The sequence below is a fragment of the Athalia rosae genome, chromosome 6, assembly GCF_917208135.1.
Source record: "Athalia rosae chromosome 6, iyAthRosa1.1, whole genome shotgun sequence".
Taxonomy (NCBI): domain Eukaryota; kingdom Metazoa; phylum Arthropoda; class Insecta; order Hymenoptera; family Athaliidae; genus Athalia; species Athalia rosae.
In genome coordinates this window covers 11,617,508-11,642,491 of record NC_064031.1, presented here as the reverse complement: position 1 = coordinate 11,642,491, position 24,984 = coordinate 11,617,508, and the positions used below count along the sequence as shown (strand labels likewise).

The window sequence follows — 24,984 nt, the reverse complement described above, 5'->3', positions numbered from 1 at the left end:
AAAATTCTTAAAATTTTAATTACGTACGTTTATTAACGAAAAATAATTAAATAGCGAATGTTTGAAGACGTATTCGTGTACTTGGATACACAGCAATATTTCTCCTTTTCTATGTATGATGAAATTAAATAATGAAGGTAAATTTAACGGTCAGTTGAACTTGAAAGTTGAGAACGGAACGGGAGTGGAGACTAAACGTTATAAAGTGGTAGTTTCCGCTCTAAGCTTTCGTTCAAATTTAGCCTTAAACTTTCCCACCGTAAATTAGGTAATAATAACGATACTACGGCACCTACAATGCAAGGGACATATGTCTTTTAACGAATTTTTTTTTTTTTTTACAAAGTGGTTGCGTTAAACGCGGACCTAGCACTTTTCAAGTTCAATGTTCTGAGCGACAATTATTAATTAAGCAATTAAAGTTACGTTTATGTTAAAAAGCATCGTCACGCAACTCGATTTAAGCTTTCAATTTGTTAATATAGATTGTTAAAATTATAATAGGACCTTTGAAAATTCGATTGTCAGACGTGATTCGATAAACGAATTAGATAGAAGAAAAAAAACGTCAAATTTCTAAGTTAATTTAGTCTGGGCATACGTGATTTGAGGCTAATTGAAATTTGAGAAGGCTGCTATAAGATTATGATTTTTTAAAGTATACAGATAATTTCTCTCCATCTTCATCGAATGAAAATTGTACAATGTTATCTATACGTCTTCATCAGGTTATCAATCGAATGCCAATGAAATGAGAAAAAAATCGAAAGAAAAACAAGAAATCGTGCGGATGTATGTTCATCGTTATAATTATACGTTAACAACATCTGGCAAGCGATACGAGTAAACGAAGAAATTAGGTTAGAATTTATCGAGTAATTAACCAATTAGTAAACTCACCAATTGAATGAATAAGTACCGGAGTAATTTTCATTGGAATTTCTGTATCGCTTCAGAAAATCAAAGATAATAACTTTCCCCAGCGTGCATGTAAAAACTTCCGCGTGGGTTTCGATGAAGAAAAAGAGAGAAAAAAGAGTATCAAACATAAAAAACTGGAATAATAAAAATTCCCGATTCAAAAAGTAACACCACATTCGATTTTTACCATTTTTACCATATGATAAATGAAGTGAAATCACACCTCCTTTTATCGATGGTACGCGTGGTTTATACTTGAAAAATGTTTGGCAGATTATTTTTCCATCATCGTTGGGCGTTCCTCGAATTTTTGATTTTTTCTCCCAGACTTTTTGATATCCGTTTATTGTAATTTCCGTACGATGTATATCACTAGGGTAAATAGAACCGTTGTGTGAATGAATATATATGCACACATATGTAAACGCGGTGTTGATACATTTCCTGCGTGATATAGTTTTATGTATTAATAATTGACAAAGAGAAAATAGAAAAAAATAAAAGAAAATAAAATGAAAAACGAAAAATCAAACCGGTAGTCCGTTCATTCCACACGCGATTTGGTAGACACAAATGCAGCTGTGCATCCCATGTTATATACATAAACACCTATATGTACATAAAACGACTGAATAAATAAAATGTTCTATTTACACTATAATATGTATGAGCTTTGGAAATACATGTGTGTGCACCTATACGGGCACGCATGGAAATCGGGAGGCAGCGATTTTCGAAGTACAATTTTAATTGATACGTTTTAACATTTTTTTTTTTTTTCTCGCAGTTAAATTTTTTGTCAATTTCATTTCCGTGCTTCGAATGTTTCGGTAGCACCGCGCCGAGGGGTTAAATCTGGTAAGAATTTGCAAAGTTTTTGATAATTAATTCAAAAGTGAACTTTCCAAAGCTTCGATATTACAAAATGGAAGACGGTCGATTTAATAATTCAAAAGGTGCGATGTTTAAGTTTAAGTTTAAGTTTAAGCTTGCAGCAGCAATCGCTGCGCTTATTCCGTATGCATTCATTCGGTTTTCGGGTTGGGTTTTCAGCATTTGGCAGACCGAACTGGGTATATATATCCAGATATCTAGTAACTCCTTTCTATATATACATACCCGACAGTCGAGTACTAAGTACATATATTCTCCTGATTGGGCTAGCCAACGAACTTTGTCTATTTTGCATACCTAACTACGCCCTACGTCTATAGAACATCGTTTCGGACCGTATAGAATTCAGAGCTGACTTTTACTCACGGATTCCCTTTTCTTTCTCTACTTCTTTTTTTTTCTTTCATTTTTTGTTTCATGTCATTTTCTCATTCGTTTTATACTTATTACAAGGCTCCAACTGTTCAAGAAAATCAACAGAAGAATTGAAAAAAAAAAATCGTAAAATTTTATCGCACTGTGTATACCCTATATAAATAAAACAACGTCGACAAATTAATGGTCCATAATTGTTTCGGCTGTTTAAATTACTTCCGGTAATATAATCTCTTCTCAACACATTCGACTTTGGTTTTGTTCGTTCCATTTTTTTATCTACTAATTTTTTTTCTCGTGAGGCACTGGACTAAAATACACCGATGCTTTTTCTTTCTTTCTTCACAAGGTGAAAAAGCTCGACGATTCGAAAATTCGATTATTCATATTTCGATATTGCGAGGAAGAAAGAAAGTCTTTTTTCCCTTCGGTTTTTCACTTCTCTAATTTATATTTTCATCGTCGATCAAACTTGGAGATCATTATTATTCGTTATGAAAACGGTACAGCTGTAAATGAGAAAACAAATTCGTCACATTTATCACTGGAAATATTTCTGCGGAATGGTAATAATCCCGTTCAACAGTTTACGTCACGTCCTTCGGATGCGGACGAAAAAAGGCAGATGGGAAAAAAATAGACTAAAATTGGAAAAAAGAGAGAGGAAGAGATACTCATTTATTTCCCGTTTTGAGCAATGAAACTTTCGTTTCTCATTCAACTTCTACTACACGGTACATATATATACATATACGTACGCGTACGTACATACACGTACATAAGATGATGGAAAATATACCGCTGTATAATGTATGAGTGTATTCAAATTCTACATTCTCCGATCTTCGCTGTGAATCTAGATGTTGAAGAATATTGCAGAAAGAGTTGAAAGGTCAGAATGAGATAGTAAGGAAAAAGAAAAAAAAATTGATATATCTTAGCCGGGATCAAATTCTGAGGGGGACCCGAGGGCACGGAGCTTTCGAGTTGTTCTATGAGAAATAAAATGTTGGTAAGACAATCGGTGCAGTTTTATCTCGAATTACTTTCTTATATCCCATTCTTTGATCAGGAGAAATTGAGCTGCCATACCACGCCGTGTAACATAGCGACGACGACTACGACTGCTTCGACTAAACGTCGCGAGGCGCGGGGCGGCTGAGTGCCAGGTAAAGAACAATTGTCTTACGATCAAGATCGCCTTTTATATAGGTATATATATATATATATACACAATATACACTTATCTCGAGAAAATCTTCTTTATACGACCATTCGTTTTCTTCGTTTTAGATTGGTGGTACGGTACGAAACACCTACGGGCATTTTGTTTCCGATAAATTCTTGGATCTCAAGTTTATACCACTGAGAAAAGCGAGGTATATAAAAAAAGAACGAAAAGCAAATCTGAGGAGCACGATATCCACGAGGTAAAGATTCTTCGACACGAGAAAAAAAAAAAAAAAGAACAGAACTCTTTCTCTTTTTCTCTTTCTTTAGTTACCCAGAAAATGCTCCGGTTACAACGTGGGACGTTGACCGTGCGCTTTTCAATTTCCCAGCTTGTTAGCACTTGGTTTGTTATTTCTAAGACTGTATATAACATCGAAGAGCTGAATACCAGCTCGGCGGAGGCTTTACTCGGAAAGATGTTTGAAAGTCTTAAAATTACCGTCTTATGGGTGAGAAAAGCGCGTTGTTCTTTCTCTATAGAGTACGTACTGCAAGTTGGGTACACACAAAAGTACGCCGTACATACACATCTAATACATGGAGAAAAAAAGGTTTTTCCCAAAAAACAAAGTCTTACAAATATTTAAATAACTTTTCAGATTAGCGGACCAGCGGCGAGGAGTAGATTTGTTTACTCGAGTCTTTGTACCGCCAGGTGTATCTGGACCGGTATATTCTCTCACTTCCGTCACTTCCCTTTTATCGGTTAGAAAATAACGCAAAATATATAAAATAAAATGTACCCAGCGTTTTACTTTCCTGTAAAATTATACCCGTATACACACAGCGAAGATTTTTCAACGCCATGAATATTCATGCAAACTTTATACCGTAATTTAATGTTCGCTTTTCAAGCTCACAACAAACATTCTGTGAAACAACGCGGAAATCAAAGAATCGAGCATAAACGTTCACCATTTTTCCCTTATTTTTCCCTTTTTTACTACCATCTCTTTACGTCGTACTCGTTACACGGTGTTGTCGGTATTTCCTACTACCTGCAATTGCGGGGATAACTATTATTAAGAAAAAAAGCTTCTCGTTTTATTATATCGAGCCACTGCAAAACACGCCCTAGAGCTGATCTCCGGTAAACGTTGCCCAAAGTCATTTTGGTAAATGGAAGACTCTCGCGATAAAGAGAATTGTTCCATAAAATATATATATATACACTTATTAACCCTTTCCAAGGTCTTGGTCCAAACGACGGTCGTCATATAACACAGAAAGAAAGAAAGAGGTAGAAAAATTGTCGCTCATATTCTCTTTCTTCCCTATGACGAGAAAAAAAAAAAAAACGAAAAAATCACCCCCACTTCAAAAAAATATAAACGCACGCGCGAAGTGGATCGACACGCTTCGCGTGTATCGCCCCGTGAAACGAGCGGAGATTTCTTCTTTTTTTTTTTTCTGTTCATCTCCTTCATTTTTTACACGTGTGAAACGCACGACCGCGTAAAGTTCGAATGGAGATGCATGCGGCGGTGGGTACGTAACGCTTGGTATGTACAGTAGGATTTTCTGCACGATGTGAATCGTCGCGTATGTACTCACGTTTGTAGTATCGTCGAGCTTTCGCTTCCAGGCATCGCTGCGTTCGATCAGAGCGTTCCATTGCTCCGATAGTTTGTTCACTTCCCTGCGAATGCTCCTCGTCAATTCTCGTGCTTGTTCCTCGACGCTTCTGTACCCCCTCGAATCCCCGTCCAATTCTCTGCCTGCTGAGAGAAAAGTAAAAATGTAGGAAAAAAGCGGAACCGATTGAATGATTGTTGAAATTTTTCATGGTTCCGTTATTGTCTCGGTTCATCTGGATTTCCGTTACATCCGATCGCTAAATTACGGATCTAATGGTGCGGTTGACTTCCTGTACAGATGTGCAGGTATTTACGGTAAACCAGTTTGGTACTACGATGATTTTCGCAACAGTCTGTCGTCTATACGGTTTGCGAACGTACGTATGTCCGGATGCGCTTTGGATACCGAACATGCCTCGAATACAGACAGTGGCAAAGGTTATATGTACCCGCTGATCAACGAGTCGAGTAATAGGCGCGAGTTACACTAATTACAAAATACTAATAACCTCGGAATGAAAGGAACATCTGGTTTACATTACGCTAATGAAATGCAATGTGGAGAGTCGGTTTTTCGCGTACGAGCAGCAATTTATGCATTACATACACGATCGCGTGTACGTGTAAGAGGAATTCCGGATTTGATCGTACGCAAGGTAGGTATGTACGGTCGGTTTTACGGCAAATCGGATATCGGCTTTTATCCCATGCGCGAACCGGTTGATTTTTCCACACGAAGATCGCATTCGTGTACACGCGCAACCTCCAACACCCACACAGACAGACGAGGGTTGTACGGCACATAATTGAGGAACGGCGATGCGCGATGTGGAAGGAAGAGAAAGATGGAATAGGACCGGACGGGGGTAAAAAAGGGGTGCGGCGAAGCGCATAGCTGCGCGCGGTATTCATAAATCAACTATAACCCAAAGCAGATAGCAAAAGAGAGGAATAGAGAGAGAGAGGCGAGAGGAGAGCGAAGTGTTATCGATGCTCAACACGAACGAATCAACGAATACGACGCGACGACGACGAATCACCGACGAACGAACTCGAAAAGAGAACAAAATAAACGACGGCGAAATCGTGTACGTCGTGTGTACGTATACGTGTACCTGTGCCGATACGATGCTTGATTCATGAGACAATTAATTCAATATGATAATGCATCATGTGTACGTGACGCACAAATGTCACACGGACGTAATCTCGTCCGTGCCGTACGTGAATACGCGTATAACTCGCACGACGATAATTTGAAGCTGAATTTTTGTCCGATCCTCGAAATCCGAGAGATTAAAAGACGAATGAAAAATTCTTGATTTCTAGTTCCCGACTGTTCCCCACTCAGACGAAACGGTCGATTTTACGAATATTTCAAACAGGTACATCCGTTATTACCAGAGAAAATGGAAACAATTTATTTTCCATTTTCGGAAGTGCATTCCAATAGTTGAATTCTCTTTTCTCACACATCGCCAAAGTGGTGGTGAATTTTAGAAAAGCATTTTCGTTCCGTGGGACGTCGCCCCCTTCCCACCTTCCTTCCCTAGCAAACGTGACTTACAAACTGATAGAAACTGTTGAATAGATGGTTTGCCCACGGACCTCTCGCGCACCCCCCCGTCCTAACTGCTAAACTTTTTTATTTTATTTTAGTTCTTTTTTTTTTTTTTTACTTCGCTTCGAACACTTTTACTTTCTTCACGGATTCGCGTAAAACTGTTGCACTGGTTTTTCCCGCCACTCCTTCCACTTTACATACATACCATATATTTTTTTTTTTCTCCACCTCGACGCAATAAACTTGAGAAATGAAAAAAAAATTTCAAGCATCTATTCTCGTTGTACGTTCGACGTACAGAAATATTTTTCCCAAGTTTTATAATGCGGTGCAAGGAAGAATATTTTCAATTGAATTTCAATTTTGAATTTGAATTTGTCTGCAAAGTGGAATTCACGGAACGAACGGCGCCTCGGTTGGTTGAAGATATGGTTGGGATGCGCATGTGGGTTGATCGCTACGTGACCGTTACGCGGTGCAAGTTGCTCGTGTACAGGCGCATTCGATGCCTCCCCTTACCTTCCAGCAACCGCCGTATAACGCATATGCACACCGCGTATGGATCGTAACAAATGCAGTTCGGAAACTCCGCGTATATTCGTTCGGCTACACAACGTACGGAATTTTTTTCCATCCGCTGGATTCCCTGCTCTCTCTATATATTTACGGCAAAAACACCAACTGCAACGAACGTTATACTCCGATAGCTGTTCCATCATTTTCCGCAGTTTATCGTCTCTATAATCATCCCAAGGTCCGAACGTGCCCAGTAAAAACGATGAGGACAGACGAAAAAGTTTAATCCAGATTTCATGGGGATCCGCGAAAGAAATCAGCCGTTCCCAAAGCGACGATTGGTCGGAACGCTCTCGCGTTTATAAATACTGTTATACTACATTCGTTGTCGCAGCCGTATGTGATGTATGCTTCTAAAAGGGGATCTTATAAGAATTTTTTATTTTTGGTTTTTCGCTACGAAAAGAAAAGGACAATTTTTGTTCAATATAAATTCTTGGGGAATTTAATATCGACGATGAAGTTGGGAGAGACATAGCGGCAGAGAGCGGTTCCGTCATATATTGGAAACTGATCGAATGTAGAAAGAAAGAAAAAAAAAAGGATAGAGAAATCCCACCGCATGCTGAGTAAAGTGAATATTCTTTTCTTTTCATCGTTCCCCCTACTTTTCATCATCCGAGAAAATCCCGACACGCGCTCGGGATTTGTCCATAAGGTACGGTTATTCCCCATTCGCAAGAAATGCATACCGCGTATCACCCAGGGGAAACGTAAATTTCGAGCCGAACCTGAGGTGTGAGATCAAAAGCGAGACGCAGCGTGATCTAATTGACCGTATGAGCGAACGGAATATTAGCCAGAATTCTCCCGAGGGAACGACGTTCCAGCGGCCGCCGCCGTATAACCGTCCGCATTTCAATCCTGTCTACAAATCCACGATTATCCCCATAGCTGCACGGCTTTCAAAATTCAAATCTAAACTACTACTGTCACTCGGTTACCTCGTCCCGAAATCTCACCCCCTTCCTCCGAACCCTCTCGATTCGAACTTACGGAATCACAGAAATTACAAAACTTGCTCAAAAACTTCGTAATTCTCCATCCGAAGTAAACTTCTGACTGTACGACAAATGAGTGTACGTCCTTATTGTGGATTAACTCAGTCTGACTAGGCTCGTGTAAAGCGAAAGAAAAAGAAGGTAGAGAAAAAAACGAAGAGAGAAAAAAAAACCCTTGTAGCTTCGGGGGTTGATTTTCCTGCAGGGTTCGTTCCGTGTTACTACATATAATACTTTTTCCCGACGTCTAAAAATCCCGGGTAGTATTTAATTAAGGTGAAAAATTATTGCGAGGAAAAACTTGGATAATCCTTCAAGTACTTGAGCGTATAACTAATGGGCCTTCGCAGCTGTCAAAAAAGACCCATTTTTGTGCCGTTACATTCGTAGAGAGGCAGAAGCAGAGGAGGAGCATCAGCCAGTAGCTTTCTTCTTCGACCCCGAGACTACCGTCGAAGGACATTCCCGTAGTTAGTCGAGCTTTAAGGAGTTTAAGAGCTAAACCCATTCGCCCTTTTTTGTTTTTTCCGTTTTTCTCCCAACACTCGCCTTTTTTTTTATTTCAAATCTTTCTCCCCGAATCTCTGCTGTGCGTCACGCGTAATTGTTCTTCTCGCGAATCTCTCGAAGTCGGTGCTTTCAGACGGCGGGAAAAAAAGGCGATCGGAAGAAAAAAAAAAGTAACTCATACCTTCGGAATCTGATGTATCCGAAAGCGGAGGCTCGTTCGCGATGTACTGACGTCCGCTCAATAAATTACTCTCAACGACCGGTCGCTTGTCTTCCAGTTGTCTCCTGAATCCTCGATGATCGTCCTGAAAAAAATTTCAAAATAAAAATGAGCGTTTCGTTTTTTTATGATATCTGGAATACAAGATTGCAACAATTTTTCTCCGGGTGATGGAATGAAAAAAATGTCAGGCGAAAATGGAAGGGAAAAGAAGGTTTGGCGACGTCACATTTTGACGGATGCGATATAATATATAGGGGTGAGCTGAGAACCGCTGCGTAAGTGAGCATAATGCTGTACGATTCGGGATTACCACGCGAGGACGTGCGCGTTCGTAATTAAACTTAGGAGAGTACCGAAGCAAGAAAAAATGACGAGATGCAAGGCTCGAGAGCAAAAGGTAGGTACTTTGACGATATTATACCCTACGTTGCGGTGAAGAAGCACGGTGAAAAAAAATTACCGCCATTTTCTATTTCATTTTTATATTCTCCTCCTTTTTGGTACGTAATTTTCTTTTTCTTTTCTTTTTTTTCGTTTCTTTTTTAACCCACTCTGGAAAACTCTAAGAAATTATTGTACACCGTACGTCATATTCGCGTGCCGAAACCGTGGGAGGTCCTTATCCCGTGTAAAGTGATATAATGTAACATTAAATAATTCATGTGCATCGTATTTGTACAAATGCGAGTTCTTTCTTCTCTATACATTTATTGTTTTTTCCTTCTTTTCGCTCGTCTTTTTGTTCTCGGAGAGAACGAAAACTTCGACGAATGTTGACAGGATTCTATTGAGAGCTTTTATTTTTCGGATGTTCTTTCATTTTCGATTTTTGTCGCCGAATCGAAGACAGCGGTACGAACGTCGCGCCAATTATTAGATGAATATTGTTACGCGTTCGATTTTCAAGGATCAACGCCAGGGTGGTAAAACACTTGTTAAATCAGTTGGAGTAAATAAAGCAAAGTGAAGCGAAGTGAAGCGAAGTGAAGTGAAGTGCAGACGGTATGAGGTGGAGAGGAAAAAGGGACGGGGGATTCCTATGGGAGTAACGGCTGAGACCAGCAGGGTAAGAGTCGGCGTGCGCGTGGTATGAGGAAAAGCAGAGGCCAAAGAGTGTTTTAAATCTTGGCTGACGGCTCAAGCCACGAATCAATTCCGTTCAAACTGTTCCCTAGGGATGTTGGAGTAGGAGAGGGAGGGAGGCTGGTCCTTCCTCTTCTTCTAATTCTTCAATTCCCTTCATTTCTCTCTTACTTGAACTTCTGCCGCCGCCGTTTCAACTTCGATGAGAAAAAAAAAAAATAAATAAGTAAAAAGATATTTCATAAGGTTCATCTCCGGTTCAAAAAGCTTAAACCTTCGAATAATATCTGCTACAATGATGACGTCACCGGATGTGGGGAATAAAAAAGAAAAGGGAATTCGGCTTGAGTAGGTGAGAGAGTCGGGGGTACCCGCAGGTGGGTTCTTCCGCGGTTTAAGTCTTTTCTAAGTGCGCGTTACGCGTTACGCGTTAAAGGCAACTTTAAGCACAACACTTTACTCGATCAAGGAACCTCGCCTCGACTCCCTACCCTCATCCTTCATGTCCTTGTATCTACTCTCTGTAATGTATTTCTCGAACCGTACAACGAAAGATACGGGCTTTCAATCACACGATTATAAAAAAGCAAGGGAAACAGAAATATACAAATGGAAATCGAGAATCTATTAAGATTTTTAATATTTATCTGTTTTGTCCATTCAAAATCGAAATGAGTGAATTTGATAACTCGGAGATCGGAGACGACGAGGTGTAAGTTTTGCGTTCAAAAGTGCTGAATAGTAGAGAGTGGAAATAATTAGAGTTGTCGGATACGCAAGGATGGCTGCCGTCGTTCGTTTCGGTCGTTTATTAGAAGGTCCTATATTATTCATAAAGCTTGCCGGTGTTTAAACGCTTAAACAAGGGGCACCTGGTGCCCGACTCCGAGCTCATAGTACGAGTGTGTTTAATCGTAGATTACAGGGGATCTTGGCGAACAAATTTCCCACTGGGAAGGGAAGGAGACACAATTTATGATGCCCCACCGTCCTGATGGTTACCACTTTCCTTTACCTTCCTAATATACATTTCGCACCCTCCGAACCTACATCCGCTACTACCAAAAACGTCACACTTCGAAATGGATCAACGAATTAAACTTTACCAAGGTCATGTAGCTAAATCCTATTCACAAACTATTCCGAATTTCAAACCCTCGTAACTTCGGTTTCGTCAATGGCATCGATCCGTCGACTCTATCGAGGTGTGCCGGATTATTAGAAATTCATTTTATTCTATCTCGTGATGGAAAAGTTTTCGCTGAACAAATTTGATTTTTTTCTCGCCAATAGAAATCTAGAGATCAACATCAACGACACGTCCTTTTCAGGCATAAACTACCCCCTATCTACAAACCACTACCTCCATTATCCCATCGAACACGTACATAGTTACGCGACAGTTACACGGTTCGAAGCGGAATTGTTCCTTATCTATTTGCCGCACTCGTGATGAGGTAATTAGGTGATACATCTGGCGATATTACTCCATCCTCGGAATCGTACGAATTCGGATAACAAGGACTTTCTCAAATAAAAAGAGGGCGAATTTTTCATTCGTCTGGTAATTTTGATGCAAATTTCTTGAGACCAAGGAGCAATTTGTTTCGGGCATATCGGCGATACTGTGGGTAAATTTCGATCGTTCGACGTTCGCGGATAGAGCGAGTAGACGTAGTTCGGAATATCGAAGCGCACGCGCATTAATTAGGGTGTTCGTTGGTTCGGATGGGACAACTACGACGTTTCCCAGACTATATCGTAACTCGATATTGGAACCCGGTAGGTAGGTATAGTCACCGTATATATACCATACGCACATACATATATGTGGGCTTCAAGGAGTCCTAAGCACCTAGTTACTGTTTAGTTGCCCGTATGATTGTCGGCACTTCGTATACACTATGACACGACCATCAAGTTTTGGACACGATACGACGCTAGGACACCACCCACCCTTGATGGCGATAATGATGCTTACATGGGTACGAAATTATCGACGACAAAGAGGATACTCTTGTCGCCACGACGAAAACTTCGATAATGAAATTCGTAATAATATCCACGAATAAAGTAGGTAACCAATCGACTTTCAATTTTATCAAAAGTGGAAGGTCGCGTCATAGAATCGAAAGAGAAAAAGAAAAAACAAATATAAAGAGCGGAAGAAGACGAAGGTGAAATAAAATTCAACGGGTGAAATTCTCGCGTTCATTTATGGGGCGGAGGTTTTGGTCGGAGGATAAGGAAGAAAAATCTGCTGACCGTCGTGTCATTTGTTGAACGATTCTGTGGTCGTTATCGTTCTTCGTTCGCTACATACCCAACTTCGGAGCTATATGTATATTCGCGAGCCATTTGCGAAACGTGGAAATGGCAAAACGGTTCGGTTAAAGGTGACGAATAAACTGGACGTATAGGAGAAGAAGAGAATGAAAAAAAAACGAAGAATAGAAGTAAGAAGGGGTGTAGATAAAAAAGAACAAAACTCACTTTCACTTCATTTCAAAAAGTGGACGTTACTGACCTGCTGTTTTTGAAGGGCCGCAATATCACCGCATACAGGTCCCAATCCCGTCAATTCCGTATCTTTTCTTATCACCCATTCTATCAGTTCTCTCAACGATAGAAGTAACGCATTCCAATGTTCGGTGTTACTTTCAAGTCGATTTCTGCAAAGAAAAAAACAAGAAGAATTAATATCGCTATGAAAATTCATTCGTTTCAATCAAAGTCACAACTAGACGATTGAATGAGAAGAGAAAAAAACAAAATTCAAAGGATTATTAAGAATGTAAATCTGAACATAAACTGATTGTACCCACATTCGTAAAAGTTAACGCTCGCTTATTTTTCGTCAGAAGGAAAAATAAATGTGTTACACGTAATGTATATTATTACATAGATTTATATTCCTGCATTGTGCATGTTCGCCTTATGGTTTGGTGTATACCTCATCCACGTGTATACCTATATGTGGGGTGGTACAGAGAGACGAATGAAAACAGCCAAGTGTAAAGGTATTACTCTTACGTAACGTAAAATCCTAGCACAGGTATACTTACGTATTATATAATCCCGTAGGAGAAACGGAGATGAAAACTCGCGCGGGATGTCGCGTTATAGTCGCCGTTGCAACGTGAGCCATTTTTATTTATTCATTTTATTCATCCCTTCTTATTTATCCAACTTATATAACTTCGTATTTTTGTTTTCCACCCTATTCCTTTTTTTTTCTTCTTTCATTGTTTCCTTTTTCGGAACGTATGGATCAGTACCCAGAAATAATTTCATACTTTCTTATACGGTTCAAAATTTAATGAAAAAATATTTCCTTCCTTCGACATTTTTCAAAACGTGTACTACACCGTGCCGTAATCCGGGCAACGTATCGCACGACTCACGATAGTACACGAGAATTCAAATTTCAACATTCTTTTGTAAAAGCTTTCGAATAAAATTCTTTAATTCTTCTCGTGGAGACGAATGAATTTTATCTTTGTTCACGCTTTCTCGTCCTTTTTCTTTTTTTCCTTTCTTATGTCTTTCGTTTTTCAACGTAACATTGAAACTGATGACTCGGAAGATCCCTCCCGTCTCTTCTGTGACTTCAAACAATTTTTACTCTTTCTTTTTTTTTCACTTTTCTCAAGCTGACAAACGCGAATATCAAACGTGTGTGTCATTATGTATACACATTCGCGTTTGAAGGGCCTCCCTCTTTTCGAAAAACGAAAAACCGAGCGAGGAAAAATCTTATAATATTATTGGTGAAAACTGGCGGCTTCGGTGCGGCTGATGATTTCCGGGGGTTTATATGGCGACCAAAGATATGGAAGATGAGGAAACTTTTTGATTATAAGAGGAGCGAACGGTGGAGAAGGAAGGAGTCGTTGGCAGCTGGCTAGAGATTAGGGATAATTAAAATACTCGTGTTTGAGTCGCATCACACCAAAGTAGACAAAGTGAACGCGACGTAGGAGAGGGTGAAAAGCAGCGGCGACAGCCCCACCACATCGTCAACTCGCACGAGAGAATCTCCCGAGTCGGACTATACGTGTATGATATGGAAGTATATAATAATACGCGCGTTCCACGTACCTCCTCCTTTTACTACGTGGGATTAACTCTATAGTATACGTATCCAACAAAAGCCTGGATTATCGGATTCTCTTTTACAGTCGAAGAATAATGCCTTTTGTAGTCTCATCATGCTTTAAGATGGCTTTTTTTATTTTTTACTTTTTCAAAATTTATTTTTACATTTTCGTAACCGTATCGGTGGCGTGTGTTATAATGTGAATGAAAAAATTTTCCACACTTATACGAATGTCACACGTACACGAAGTTGAAAAATAGATCTGTCTTTTTTTGATTCTGTACTTTTGTTAATTTTTCCATATTTTTTAATGGAGTCTCGTCGAATGCGGGTAACATTTCTAATTAGAATCGTTCATTAGGTGCGGATAATGTCCGCTGGCATTCAATCCCATCGACTACGTAACGATCATCATTACGTCGTTCAAAATGCACTCCGGGTTATACGTGTGTGGAGTGATAGAAACCACGAGCGCTCTGTAAGGTCGTTATAGATGGAAATGTGGATCGCGATAAAGCACTACTGGATATATATATAGATTGATAATTAAAAATAATAATCAATAAATATACATATATATAAGTGATTATAATCAAATCGCTGGTTAGTTGGATTATATGAATTTTGGTTTTCATTCGGATTTCTGAGTTTCTATTCTCTCATCGTTCGTTTTGTAGCGAATTTCACGCCAGTTATAATTTTAGGAGGGTTAAAACTACAATACGTGAGAGAAACGATCTTTTAGACCGTACGATGTATAGCTTTAGCGCAAAGTCGAATATACGAGAAAACCGTCAAAACTTAAATCGTAAACAATGGTACTAATAGTGGTTACTGTTTGTCTACGATTTGAACGTACGTTACACGAGCTAAATTGAACTGAACTAAACTAAAATGGAGAAACGCTCGGTTCACCATTCCACCATTCGTGGTCGCATTTCAGAGACCCCGTGCCAAATCAAATCGCGAGAATAAATCCACGATCATAGATTATCGTCATTATTATTGAATCTAATCGAGATTTTCATTGATTCAACTCAAGTAAATCTCATCCGAAGCGAGAGAAATGATGAATTTTTATGAGATAACTGGGCTATTTTTTGATCTTATTTTTTTTCTTCCAACTCCGAGAGATTAGAAAGAAATTTCGGATAGGTCGGATTATTTTATTCCGGCTGATCAATTTTTGAAAAAAAATTTTGTGTTCGTTCTTTTCGGTTGCGTTGGATTAATCTGGAGTTCGGTGTATACGACGAGTGGATGGTGGTTGGCTCGGTTTTCTCCTTGTGTAGATCAAAGGAGCAGTGCGGTTGGGTCGTAGATTGTAGGTGGTGGTTACCTACAGAAATTTTCCAAGAGCAGCGGTAGCGACGTCAGGCAGCAGGTTCGTCACCGGTGCGCTTGTAGATTAGACCAGCTGTTGGGAACCTCAGTGACCCACTAGCCAAACTCGACTCTCGACAACGTCGCGCCTACAATTCGGCTCCTTTTGTTACATCAAAAACCTCATTTTCCCGGTTCCCAGTGTACCGTTATACTCCAGGTCTTTGACGAGCTCGTCGTCGTCGTCGTGAACTTTTGTCCTATAGCGGAGAAGTATACCGAACCTTCCAAAGCTCGACGAACCTGCATCTATAGCCAGCACGGATTTTCTACTTACCTAGCGAGCGCCGAACGCGTTTCGAGAAACTCCGGACCCCCGAGTATCCCGATTTTGGTAACCGGAAATTAGAAATTCCAGCGCAAGGATCTCGAGCAACTCACTGGATAACGGATACTCGCGTTCATCTGTGTATGAAAACGGAAAAATTCCGGAACGCGAAGCTGCAGTTGGCGCGACGGGGTGAATCAAAAAAAATGAAATAAAATAAAAATAATATCGTTACGATTCCAAAAATCCCGTGACGAGTGAAACAAAGCTCCCGCCATCCAAAAGTATGTGCGACAGCGGAAACGCGCGATGCGTTGTTTTTTTTTTTCTCTACTTTCCATTTTTCCTTTCTTTCTCTTCTTTTTCTAAAAACTGAGAAATTTCGAGGCCGTGATTATCTCGCATCTGGGTTAACGAACACACCTGTGAAGTACGCTGGTGGGTAGAAGAATGGATAGAAAATGGAAATCTCAAACCGGGATCGGAAATTAAGCAGGAAAATTACTCGCTCGATCGTCGAGTAATGGCGGAACGTTTTTCATGAGACAATGGTAGTTAGTACCGGTACATGCACATACCCTACCACCCGTGCACGGGGTTTATAAAAAGCGTTCGCTTCAATTTGCAATTTTATTTATTTCGTTTTCCCTACTTTCGAGTCTCCGTACTGGAAAACTGCATTGCACGCGCGTACGTAAACCCACCGGTACCGCTGCACACGAGAACGCGGGGAAAAAATGAAATTTATCCGCTACACATTACTCAGAGATTGAGACCCGATGAAAACCCTTCAAGTAATTTGTAAATCCTAAACTCATCAATCGATCATAGACACACGCATTGAATCATTCGTTTTTTTCCCCTATTAGTCGCATACGAATCATCAGGTCCCACCGAAAGCGAGCTCGGTCGTTCGAATGTCAATTGAAACAACGGGAGTCTATCGATTCGGTAGGGTTGATTCTACTCGAAGCAATTTCCACCTCTTGTCGTGAAATTTTTCGGGGGTATAAATACTCGGAGACGCGGTTACGTTATGGAGTATCGACGTTATTTAAAGTGGCGATACGAGCTGTTCGCGTGACGGAATTGAAAATTGTCAGTTGTACGGGTGAAATGGAGTAAGAAATTCTCTTTATAAAGCCAACGGCCTTTTTATGCATGCACACGTGCCTGTATAAACCTTTCAGTTTAATAAAGCTATCCAACCTACAAACGCAGCAAAAGAGCAGCCGGTACTACTGATATATATACATAAACCGTTCGATGGCAAAACGGATATTAAAGCGAATCCTTCAACGCATACGCGTTAATAGTTCCGCCTAAACTCAACCAAGAGGTGTTCATCTATGCACGCGTATACATAAGTGTGTATGTATGCCGATGCCCGTTATATGAAGTGTATACGTAGAGTAGATTCGTGTGTAAATGTACACGCGGTCGGGAAAGTGTTAAAGCTTAAATTGATACGCCCTCATTTATAACCTCGACAACGAAACTCATAAAGGATCCGTTACTCCAGACTCTACTTTTGCAAGTTCTGGTTATTTATCACGTGCAGGTGTACGTATAGGGGAAGGAGGAACCGCGCGACAGAGGGGGGGGGGGAGGATTATTTTACCCTGACAACACCTTCGGATTAAAATATAGATGTGTATAATTTACTTTTGTGACGAATTTTGTTTTTTTTTTATTTATTTTGAGATCGTATTACGCGAGCAGAGAGTGGAAAAAAAATTTCCTCGATCACGATCGCGATACGTAAAAGAGAAAATGTATTCGAATATCGGAAATGTATATTTGTCAAGGCGAAAAATAAGCCAGTTTCCACTTTTTCAAATTTTTATTTCATTTTTTAACGTTGGAGGTGGAAGTGCATTTCGTTTGAAATTCGAGCACACGTTGAATATTTTCTATTCTTTCGGTTAACCACCAGTCGGGAGATTCTTCTCCCCTCTACTCCCTAAAATTCCGTTTCTCCCTTCTCCCGTTGATTGCAATCAGGCTCAACTTCTGGCAAACGTTCGGTTAATTAATGGAGACTGATTGCTCGCCATCATCTGGGTTATTCGAGTGCTGACATGGCTATCGTTACTATATTTAAATTGAAATGCTTTGAGATATGTCTGTCCCAATTTGCATTTAAGCCCTCGTTTATCCCCTTAGTTTCTCTCTAATTTTTTTCTACCCTTTCTCTTTTTAAATTCTCTTTTCTCGCTTTTCCGTAGAAAATTTTACCCGCAAAAGCTCGCGCTTTGCCAATTTTTTAATCTTTTAATTTTTACTCCTCGCCTGTTCTGCTCTTACGTGTATATATGGGTAATATCGTGTAATTCCTTTTTCTTCCTTCCTTTTTTCGAACCGAATCGTGTCTTGGGAGATTTTCAACGCAGCGTGTACAAGTACAAAGATTTTTCTCATCTCTATGTGAACAACAACCTCCCTTCACTACGCTATCTCGTACTTCTACCGGGTGAAAATATTTTCTCGACGTTCTGGATTCAATTCATTTTCCACAAAATTCAACGTTCTTTTGTTATTTTTCTTTTCTTTCACTTTTGAACTTCTCATCCTACTTTGCACTCTCTTTCATTTTACTCCTTGAACAGCTAGAACTCTGTTCCTTAATTTTGGCAGGATTAACCAGGCTAATGTAAACGAAATAAAGCCCATTTAATTAACGGGACGAAGTATAAAATACACCTACTTCTCAACGTTCGTAGTTTTAAGTTTTTCTTTTGTCTTTTTCAAGTTACCCTTTCTTTCTTTCATTCCTTCTTTTCTCGATAAGAATTTTATAAGAGAAAGAGTAATCGTCTGCGGCGAAATAATACCTAGTACACCAAAATCCATAATATCCAATTCAACGCCTCATTGCCTCATTCCGGCTGGGTTCTGTCGTCGTTGGGTAAAAAATTGCGGAACTTACAGTTCCGGCGAACCAGAATTTATTTTTTCATTTTTCTTCTCTCGCTTTTTTATAGCATCTCGCACATAATACAGCAAACTTTTGAATCAATTAAAACGCGAACAGAAGCAAAAAAAAATAGAATCAAGATTATTATGAGTCTTCTTACCTTATGGCCATACTCTTGGCTTTCAGGTGATGCCATCGTTGATTCATTTCATCGAGACGACGTTGCAGCATAACCGCGTCATCTTGACTCGCTAAAGAACTCAAGAGCTTTCTTCCAGTTCCGTTTAACGAGGCGTAGACATCCCTGTGCGTTTCGATCTCCGACTGGAGATCCTGGGAGAATGAAAAAAAGAAAATTCTCATTTTGTTTTTTTTTCAGTTTAAAATTTTTTTTTTCTTTTCCAAAGACAATCGGAAATGCGATAACGTGAGTTTTTTTTTCCAACTCTACTTCGTGATACGGGATTATAAAATATAATCAAACTAATTGTAAAAGAAAAAAAAAGAAAAATGCTTAAACTCACTCGTAGAAACACACGAATCATGATAATAACGATTTCAAGTTTTAATTAGAATCTCGTTTCATGGATTATAAATATCAGTGTGCACGGAAACTACATGTTTCGTTTCGTAGCGCGTCGCGAGTTGAACTGACGACACGCGGGTATAAAATCATCCGTTGAATACTGACGAGATTTTGAAGCTCAATAATAGCATGAAGTTTATTTGGCAACGGCGAAAAGCGAATGGGAATGAACATATATATGTTTGTTTTAGACTCCCTCCTATCGTGAGCAACGTTTCCTACACAGTTTATAAATTGAACGATAATATATTAATTAGGAATATTTTATAATCTTTTCAAGATCACTCTACCATCGCAACTTCGTCAGCTCAACGTCGAACAAATTTCAATGCGATCAAATAATGAATATATTCCTTTTTCATTTAAAATCTTTTATTTTCTATGGGAAAATGTATCCCCTACGCACTTATCGCGTCCCTGAAATAATCGAACTAAAGTATGTATCCGTATCATAAATCTAGATAAATTCTTTTTCACATGTTATATACGGCCGCCGCGGTAGCTTTTCCGCATGTGTATAGGTATACGGCGCGCGTATACGTTATACGTACGTACATTAACGATGGGGATTCGTAAACCGATTTGGAAAATGAACACACGATCGCGGTAGAAGCGTTTCGAAATGTTCAACGATTCGATCTAGCCGTTCGACTGTAATACATCATATCTCTGTCATCCCCTCTTTACCCTCACCCCTTCCGATCCCCAACACCAAGCCAACCGACTCTATCGTATATCGCATCACCAGACGACAGGATTTTGTTCCACACGTATATAACAGCACGGGTGGTGTAATGCACGTACGCTTCTCTGTATACAAACAGAATAATCTACTCCCACACTATATGCGATATATACGCAATACTATATGAACCGGGACGAGTCAACGTTTCCAATCGCAATATGCGTAATCCAGTTCTTCGTTTTTGGAATCCTATTTATTTGGTCGGTGGTATAGATAAAAAAAAAAAGTTTATAAAAATAGCTTCCATACGTCTTTTCTAATTTTTCATTTCACTGCTTCTTCTGATTTTTGTTTTTTCTATTTTTATTTCATCTACACGTGTCTCCGTAAGCTTTTTTGCGATTTCGAAAAACCCGTGAATTCGCGATTAGCGATTCATATCTAAAGGTACCACCCCGCTAAATATAAATATATGTAAACCTACTCACGCGCACATACGTGTACTCGTATTTTTTAATCCCTCGGAAATTGAAATCTCGAACAAATACGAATGAATTCATTCTGGACATTTTTTTTTTCACCAATGATTTTTCGAACGACGAAACAAACAAGAGAAGAAAAACAAAAACAGAATAAAATAAAATACAAAAATAGAGTAATGCAGACAGCCTTGATATCTCTCTCCGGGGTTCAAAAGGTCAAAGACAAAGTGAGAAAGTTTCTACTGTACGTTCGAGAACCCCCGAAGAAACCGAGTGATGGGAGGGGGGGGAGTTATAATGCAGAGCTGCTTTCGTTCTCGGCTCAAACGTTTTGGTATTGGTATATACGTGTATACGTATGTACGTATCCCTATCCTATGTATGTATGAGTACGTATTCCGAAGTAACGTGAGATTTAGGGGACGACGACGACGCGAAACCACCGAGAACGTTTTAATCAATGTCTGCTGAATACGACTTGCCACTCCTGTTGTTACTTACATAGGTATATACCTATGTACGTATATTTACTTCGACTACTATAATACCTAGAGATCGGGATATCAGACGCATTGTCTACCTACGCCATCACATTTCGAGTCCGACGTCATCCGTGATTTTTGTCGCTCTGATTTTGGAAGAAAAAAAAAGGAAACAAGTACCCGGTGAGAAAATTATCAGATATATCGCATGTGAGAAAAAACACGATATTTTATGTACATAGGAGAATTATTAAAACTGCGTAAAAAGGTCCTTCGGAGCATATGCCAACAAGGACATCTCCTTAGTACCCGACAATAAGTGGAGGGCAGTTTATTTACCTGTTCAAAGTAGCGAAGATCCGCTAGTAGAGCGTAAGAAATGTAGATAAAACGTGCATCTCCAAGATTTCTCTTACATCCAGAGTTTACATCCTCATCCCTGGGGGATCCCTTTCTACCGAGAGACCCCCCGGGCCAGGTGGCCCCCTTCAAATACCCTCTGCAATAATCCACGATAATAATTTTCAACTCTCTCTAATGATCCTTTTCGCATATCATTCAACTTTCATTTTCCTTCTCTTCCTTTTCTTTTCTTTGCAGTCTCTACATAGGTACTACATATGAATAAACGTAGACAGTTCATAATAATTTTCGCAGCTTCTTCCTTTAACTTTTTTAGTTTCCCTTGTTATTTTCTTCATTTCTTCTTTTCACTTCTCTCTTCATCAGTTTCATTATATTTGCACGATTTTCTTCAATAATTACAAACAACTTTTACAAATCAATCGACATCCGCGTTTTAATTATTATTATCAATATACTTTTATCATTGTTCGGCTAAACGAAGAACTTCATTTATTTTAATAATTAAGATGGTCCGGTAAGTATGTTATTTCAATTAAGAGAGAAGAAAAAGATTAATAATCTGCAGAGTTGGAAATGTTTCATAATAAAAATGTTGACATACATCGGATAGCAAAATAATCAAATTCGCGATCGGCTATATGGGGTTATTGTCTTTGTCACGAAGTCCCATAAAGGATAATGGGGGTATGTGTGTGACGGAAAGAGAAAAAAGAAACTAATCCAAAAAATGATCTTCCTCAATGGTGTAAATCGATTTATCCGCATACCAAGTAAGTAAAATCGCAGATAACCAGGGTATTCACGTATATACCTACACACTAGTTGAACGTCGGTATACCTATTATATACGGTAGGCACATGGAAGACGATATCATCCGTTATCCGATAATCCTGAGTTATGTAGGAGCTACCAAGAGAGAGAGAGAGAGAGATAGAGAGCAACGGTTTACACACGCGAAGAAAATCCTACTATGTTCCGTCTACCTCAACGTCCCCTTTCCCCCATCTTTGCTCCACCCCTCGTGTCATTCCTCGAGTTGAAAAAATTCCCCAAGGATTTTCAGACCGTCGAGAAGACCGTTCGTTCATTTATTCATCCATAAATGCATCGGATTATCATTTACTATCCAGGATATCGATCTCAGCTTATATTTTCGATTTCGATTTTTATTTTTTTAAATTAACGCACATCCGAGAGAGTCCTTTTCATTTGGCTTTCATGTTTCTCGTTCCATTTTTGTATCTTCATTATTATCGTTATATTATTTTTTGCGTGTGGGTACAAGGCCACCCTCGGTAAGGATTTTTTTTTTCCTTCTACCACCGCAAGTTTGAAGCTAAGAAAAAGATATTCATCTGGTACGTGAGCAGCTTTACTGATAAAAGCAAGCTTCTCCCCCGTCTCCCATTCTTTAGCCAAAGTGACCTGAGCCTCTCGCTTCCTTCTCATCGTGGGTAATTTTTAAAAGTCTCAAAGTTAGCGGGACCTCTTTTGTCTCCTTGTCGTTGTTGCTGTATTTTTATTCTCCTTCTTCCTTTTTTTTTTTTTTTTTTTTGTTCCGGTCGCCCACATTTTTGCCCAGCCCTTTCGTCTTATCTTTGTTTTTTTTCTCTCCCTTCTATTTTCTAGTCGTCGTTTGTTCGTCAGTTGGGCTGAAACGGTGTCTAGCCCATCGGCCGAGATTGCCGCGATAAAAATGAAGAAAAGAAAAATGAACTAGAAAAATTGGATAAACTATGAAATGGTTTTTGAAAGAGTAGGTCACGACGTATATAACAACGTCGGAGGTGAAGATTATGCTGCTCATTACATTGCGTCCAAGATTAATTTCGGCCATAAGGGATGAAAGTGAGAAGAAATAATTAGAAGAAAAGGAAAAGTTTCCACGGTTTATCTTTCTTTTTTCTATCTTTGTTTTCCTCTTTTTCACAATCGACAATCCGACGCCATTTCAAGAGCTAGCGCCTCGCCGATCTCCATCTTCCCTTACTTTCCCACCCCCTCTTTCTCTCTCTCTTCCTTTCTCCCCTTCCGAGAATTGAAACATTAAAATTCTCATCGATAAAATTGAACAAAGACAAAGTGCTCCGATTTCGGTTTAAAAGTGTCTGAAAGTCTCGCACCGACTCATGTACCATGTGCGAGTACATAAGGTTTTCAAGTTCACGAATTATGTAAAAAAATAAAGAAAATAGAAAATTTCCTTTCAAATATTCGCACACCCCCTTGTATACGACGTATATAATAAATATATACACTTTTTCGAGTGCCACGTATATAATGTAATACGAATACTATACGGATATTTTTGGGGATTATAATTCGCTTCGCGAAGTAGATTCGCTACGACAGGCTTTTACACTTTGAATTTTTAAGCTCACACTTTTACGTATACTCTTCATCATACCTATATCAACTTCACGTTCTTAACCTTTCTTAAACTTTTCTAACATGAGAAAAAAGAATTCTCTTTTCTCTTCAATTTAACGAATTTCTCAGTATACATTTAAATCGTTCGGTGAGAATTTTTTCTCCGTCAGACGCATTGTTTTAGGGTTTTTTTTTTCTTATTTCAGACGTATCAAAAAGTAAAATACATATAAAATTGATTTTCATCCCTAATGGACTTGTATCGCAGTCGGATGAGAATGAATAAAATAGCATATGGGAACGAGGAGTATAAAAGACACGAGAAATAAAGAACGAAAAAAAGGAGAAGATGAGAATGAGATTTTTTTGCAATTTGTAGTACCATTTGAAAAGTGATGCCGGTGGTACCTTGACTGCAGACTACCAGGGCACGACCTGTGATTACTCTATAAGTGTATAGTAGGTAGTTCCGATATAGGTATGTTCACATGTATTTTTCATTTTCCTCTTTTCAAGAAAAGTTTTCCTAATATAAAAAAAAAATCGGGCGACGTCACACCGGTGGGGGGAGTGAATGAGAACGAAAATAAAATAAGATCAAATGAAATGAAATGTCGGTTGGCAAATATTTCGTGCATAGCACACCCTCCTCGCATTGTCGTTCGTTTGTTAATCTGTTCATTTCAATATTCATTCGCTAATATCTTCTGAGATACACATATTGGAGTGAAAAAATAAAATGCATACGTAGCAATGTTCGGTATCGCTTGATTGTTTTTGTTTTCTTCTAAATTCACGATCGTGGAACACGAGAACCGAGGCTGACTCGAAGTCAAATCGACGTTACAGATTAATGTGCTTCGACTATGCAGGATTGCGGAATAAGTTTTACTTTTTCATTTTCAATTTTCCTTTTATCTTTTTATTCGTTCTATTTTTCATTTGTTTGCCGGCACGATCACCGCGGGTGGTGGTGGGGTCAGGTTGTAATCGTAGTTCTGCGTTCCTAGAGACCATTAACGAGCAAAAGCTCGCCACGACCTCCGATAAGCAGCAAAAAAGTCGCGATTAAAACCTCCGATCGACGCTATATACAGGGAAAGCTCGCTATGTGTGTATCGGGCGAAAAAAAAAAATAATACAAAATTCATTCGTCTCGTCGTTTTCGATAAATTATCAAGGAATAATGGATGAAACTTCGGACATCGAAAACTAGCGTAGAATCGTTTCAAGATTATTTCTATTTTTCAAAAAATTAAGAGAAGCTTTATTCGGCGTTATCAAACAGGGAGAAAAGCTCGTCTACCCTCTCTCTCTCTATTCCTTATTTCTCTACGATTTTCGGGTTACGTACACCTATATACATATATATTTTAGTGTACCGAAAG

The 24,984-nt window shown here is 39.2% G+C and overlaps 1 protein-coding gene across 6 annotated transcripts in view; it reads right to left on the bottom strand.

The window, feature by feature from the left end:
• Positions 1-24,984, bottom strand: part of LOC105690503 (dystrophin, isoforms A/C/F/G/H-like) — a 231,919-nt gene that overhangs the window by 27,386 nt on the left and 179,549 nt on the right. For 5 of the 6 annotated variants that reach the window (XM_048656451.1, XM_048656450.1, XM_020854955.2 and 2 more), the window contains 4 exons: positions 18,785-18,957; positions 12,485-12,629; positions 8,833-8,956; positions 4,978-5,144 (listed from right to left, as the gene is read on the bottom strand). In XM_048656451.1, coding sequence (XP_048512408.1) covers positions 4,978-5,144; positions 8,833-8,956; positions 12,485-12,629; positions 18,785-18,957 — 609 coding nt within the window. The remainder of the gene's footprint in view (positions 1-4,977; positions 5,145-8,832; positions 8,957-12,484; positions 12,630-18,784; positions 18,958-24,984) is intronic. The other variant, XM_048656447.1, reaches the window with a different exon arrangement.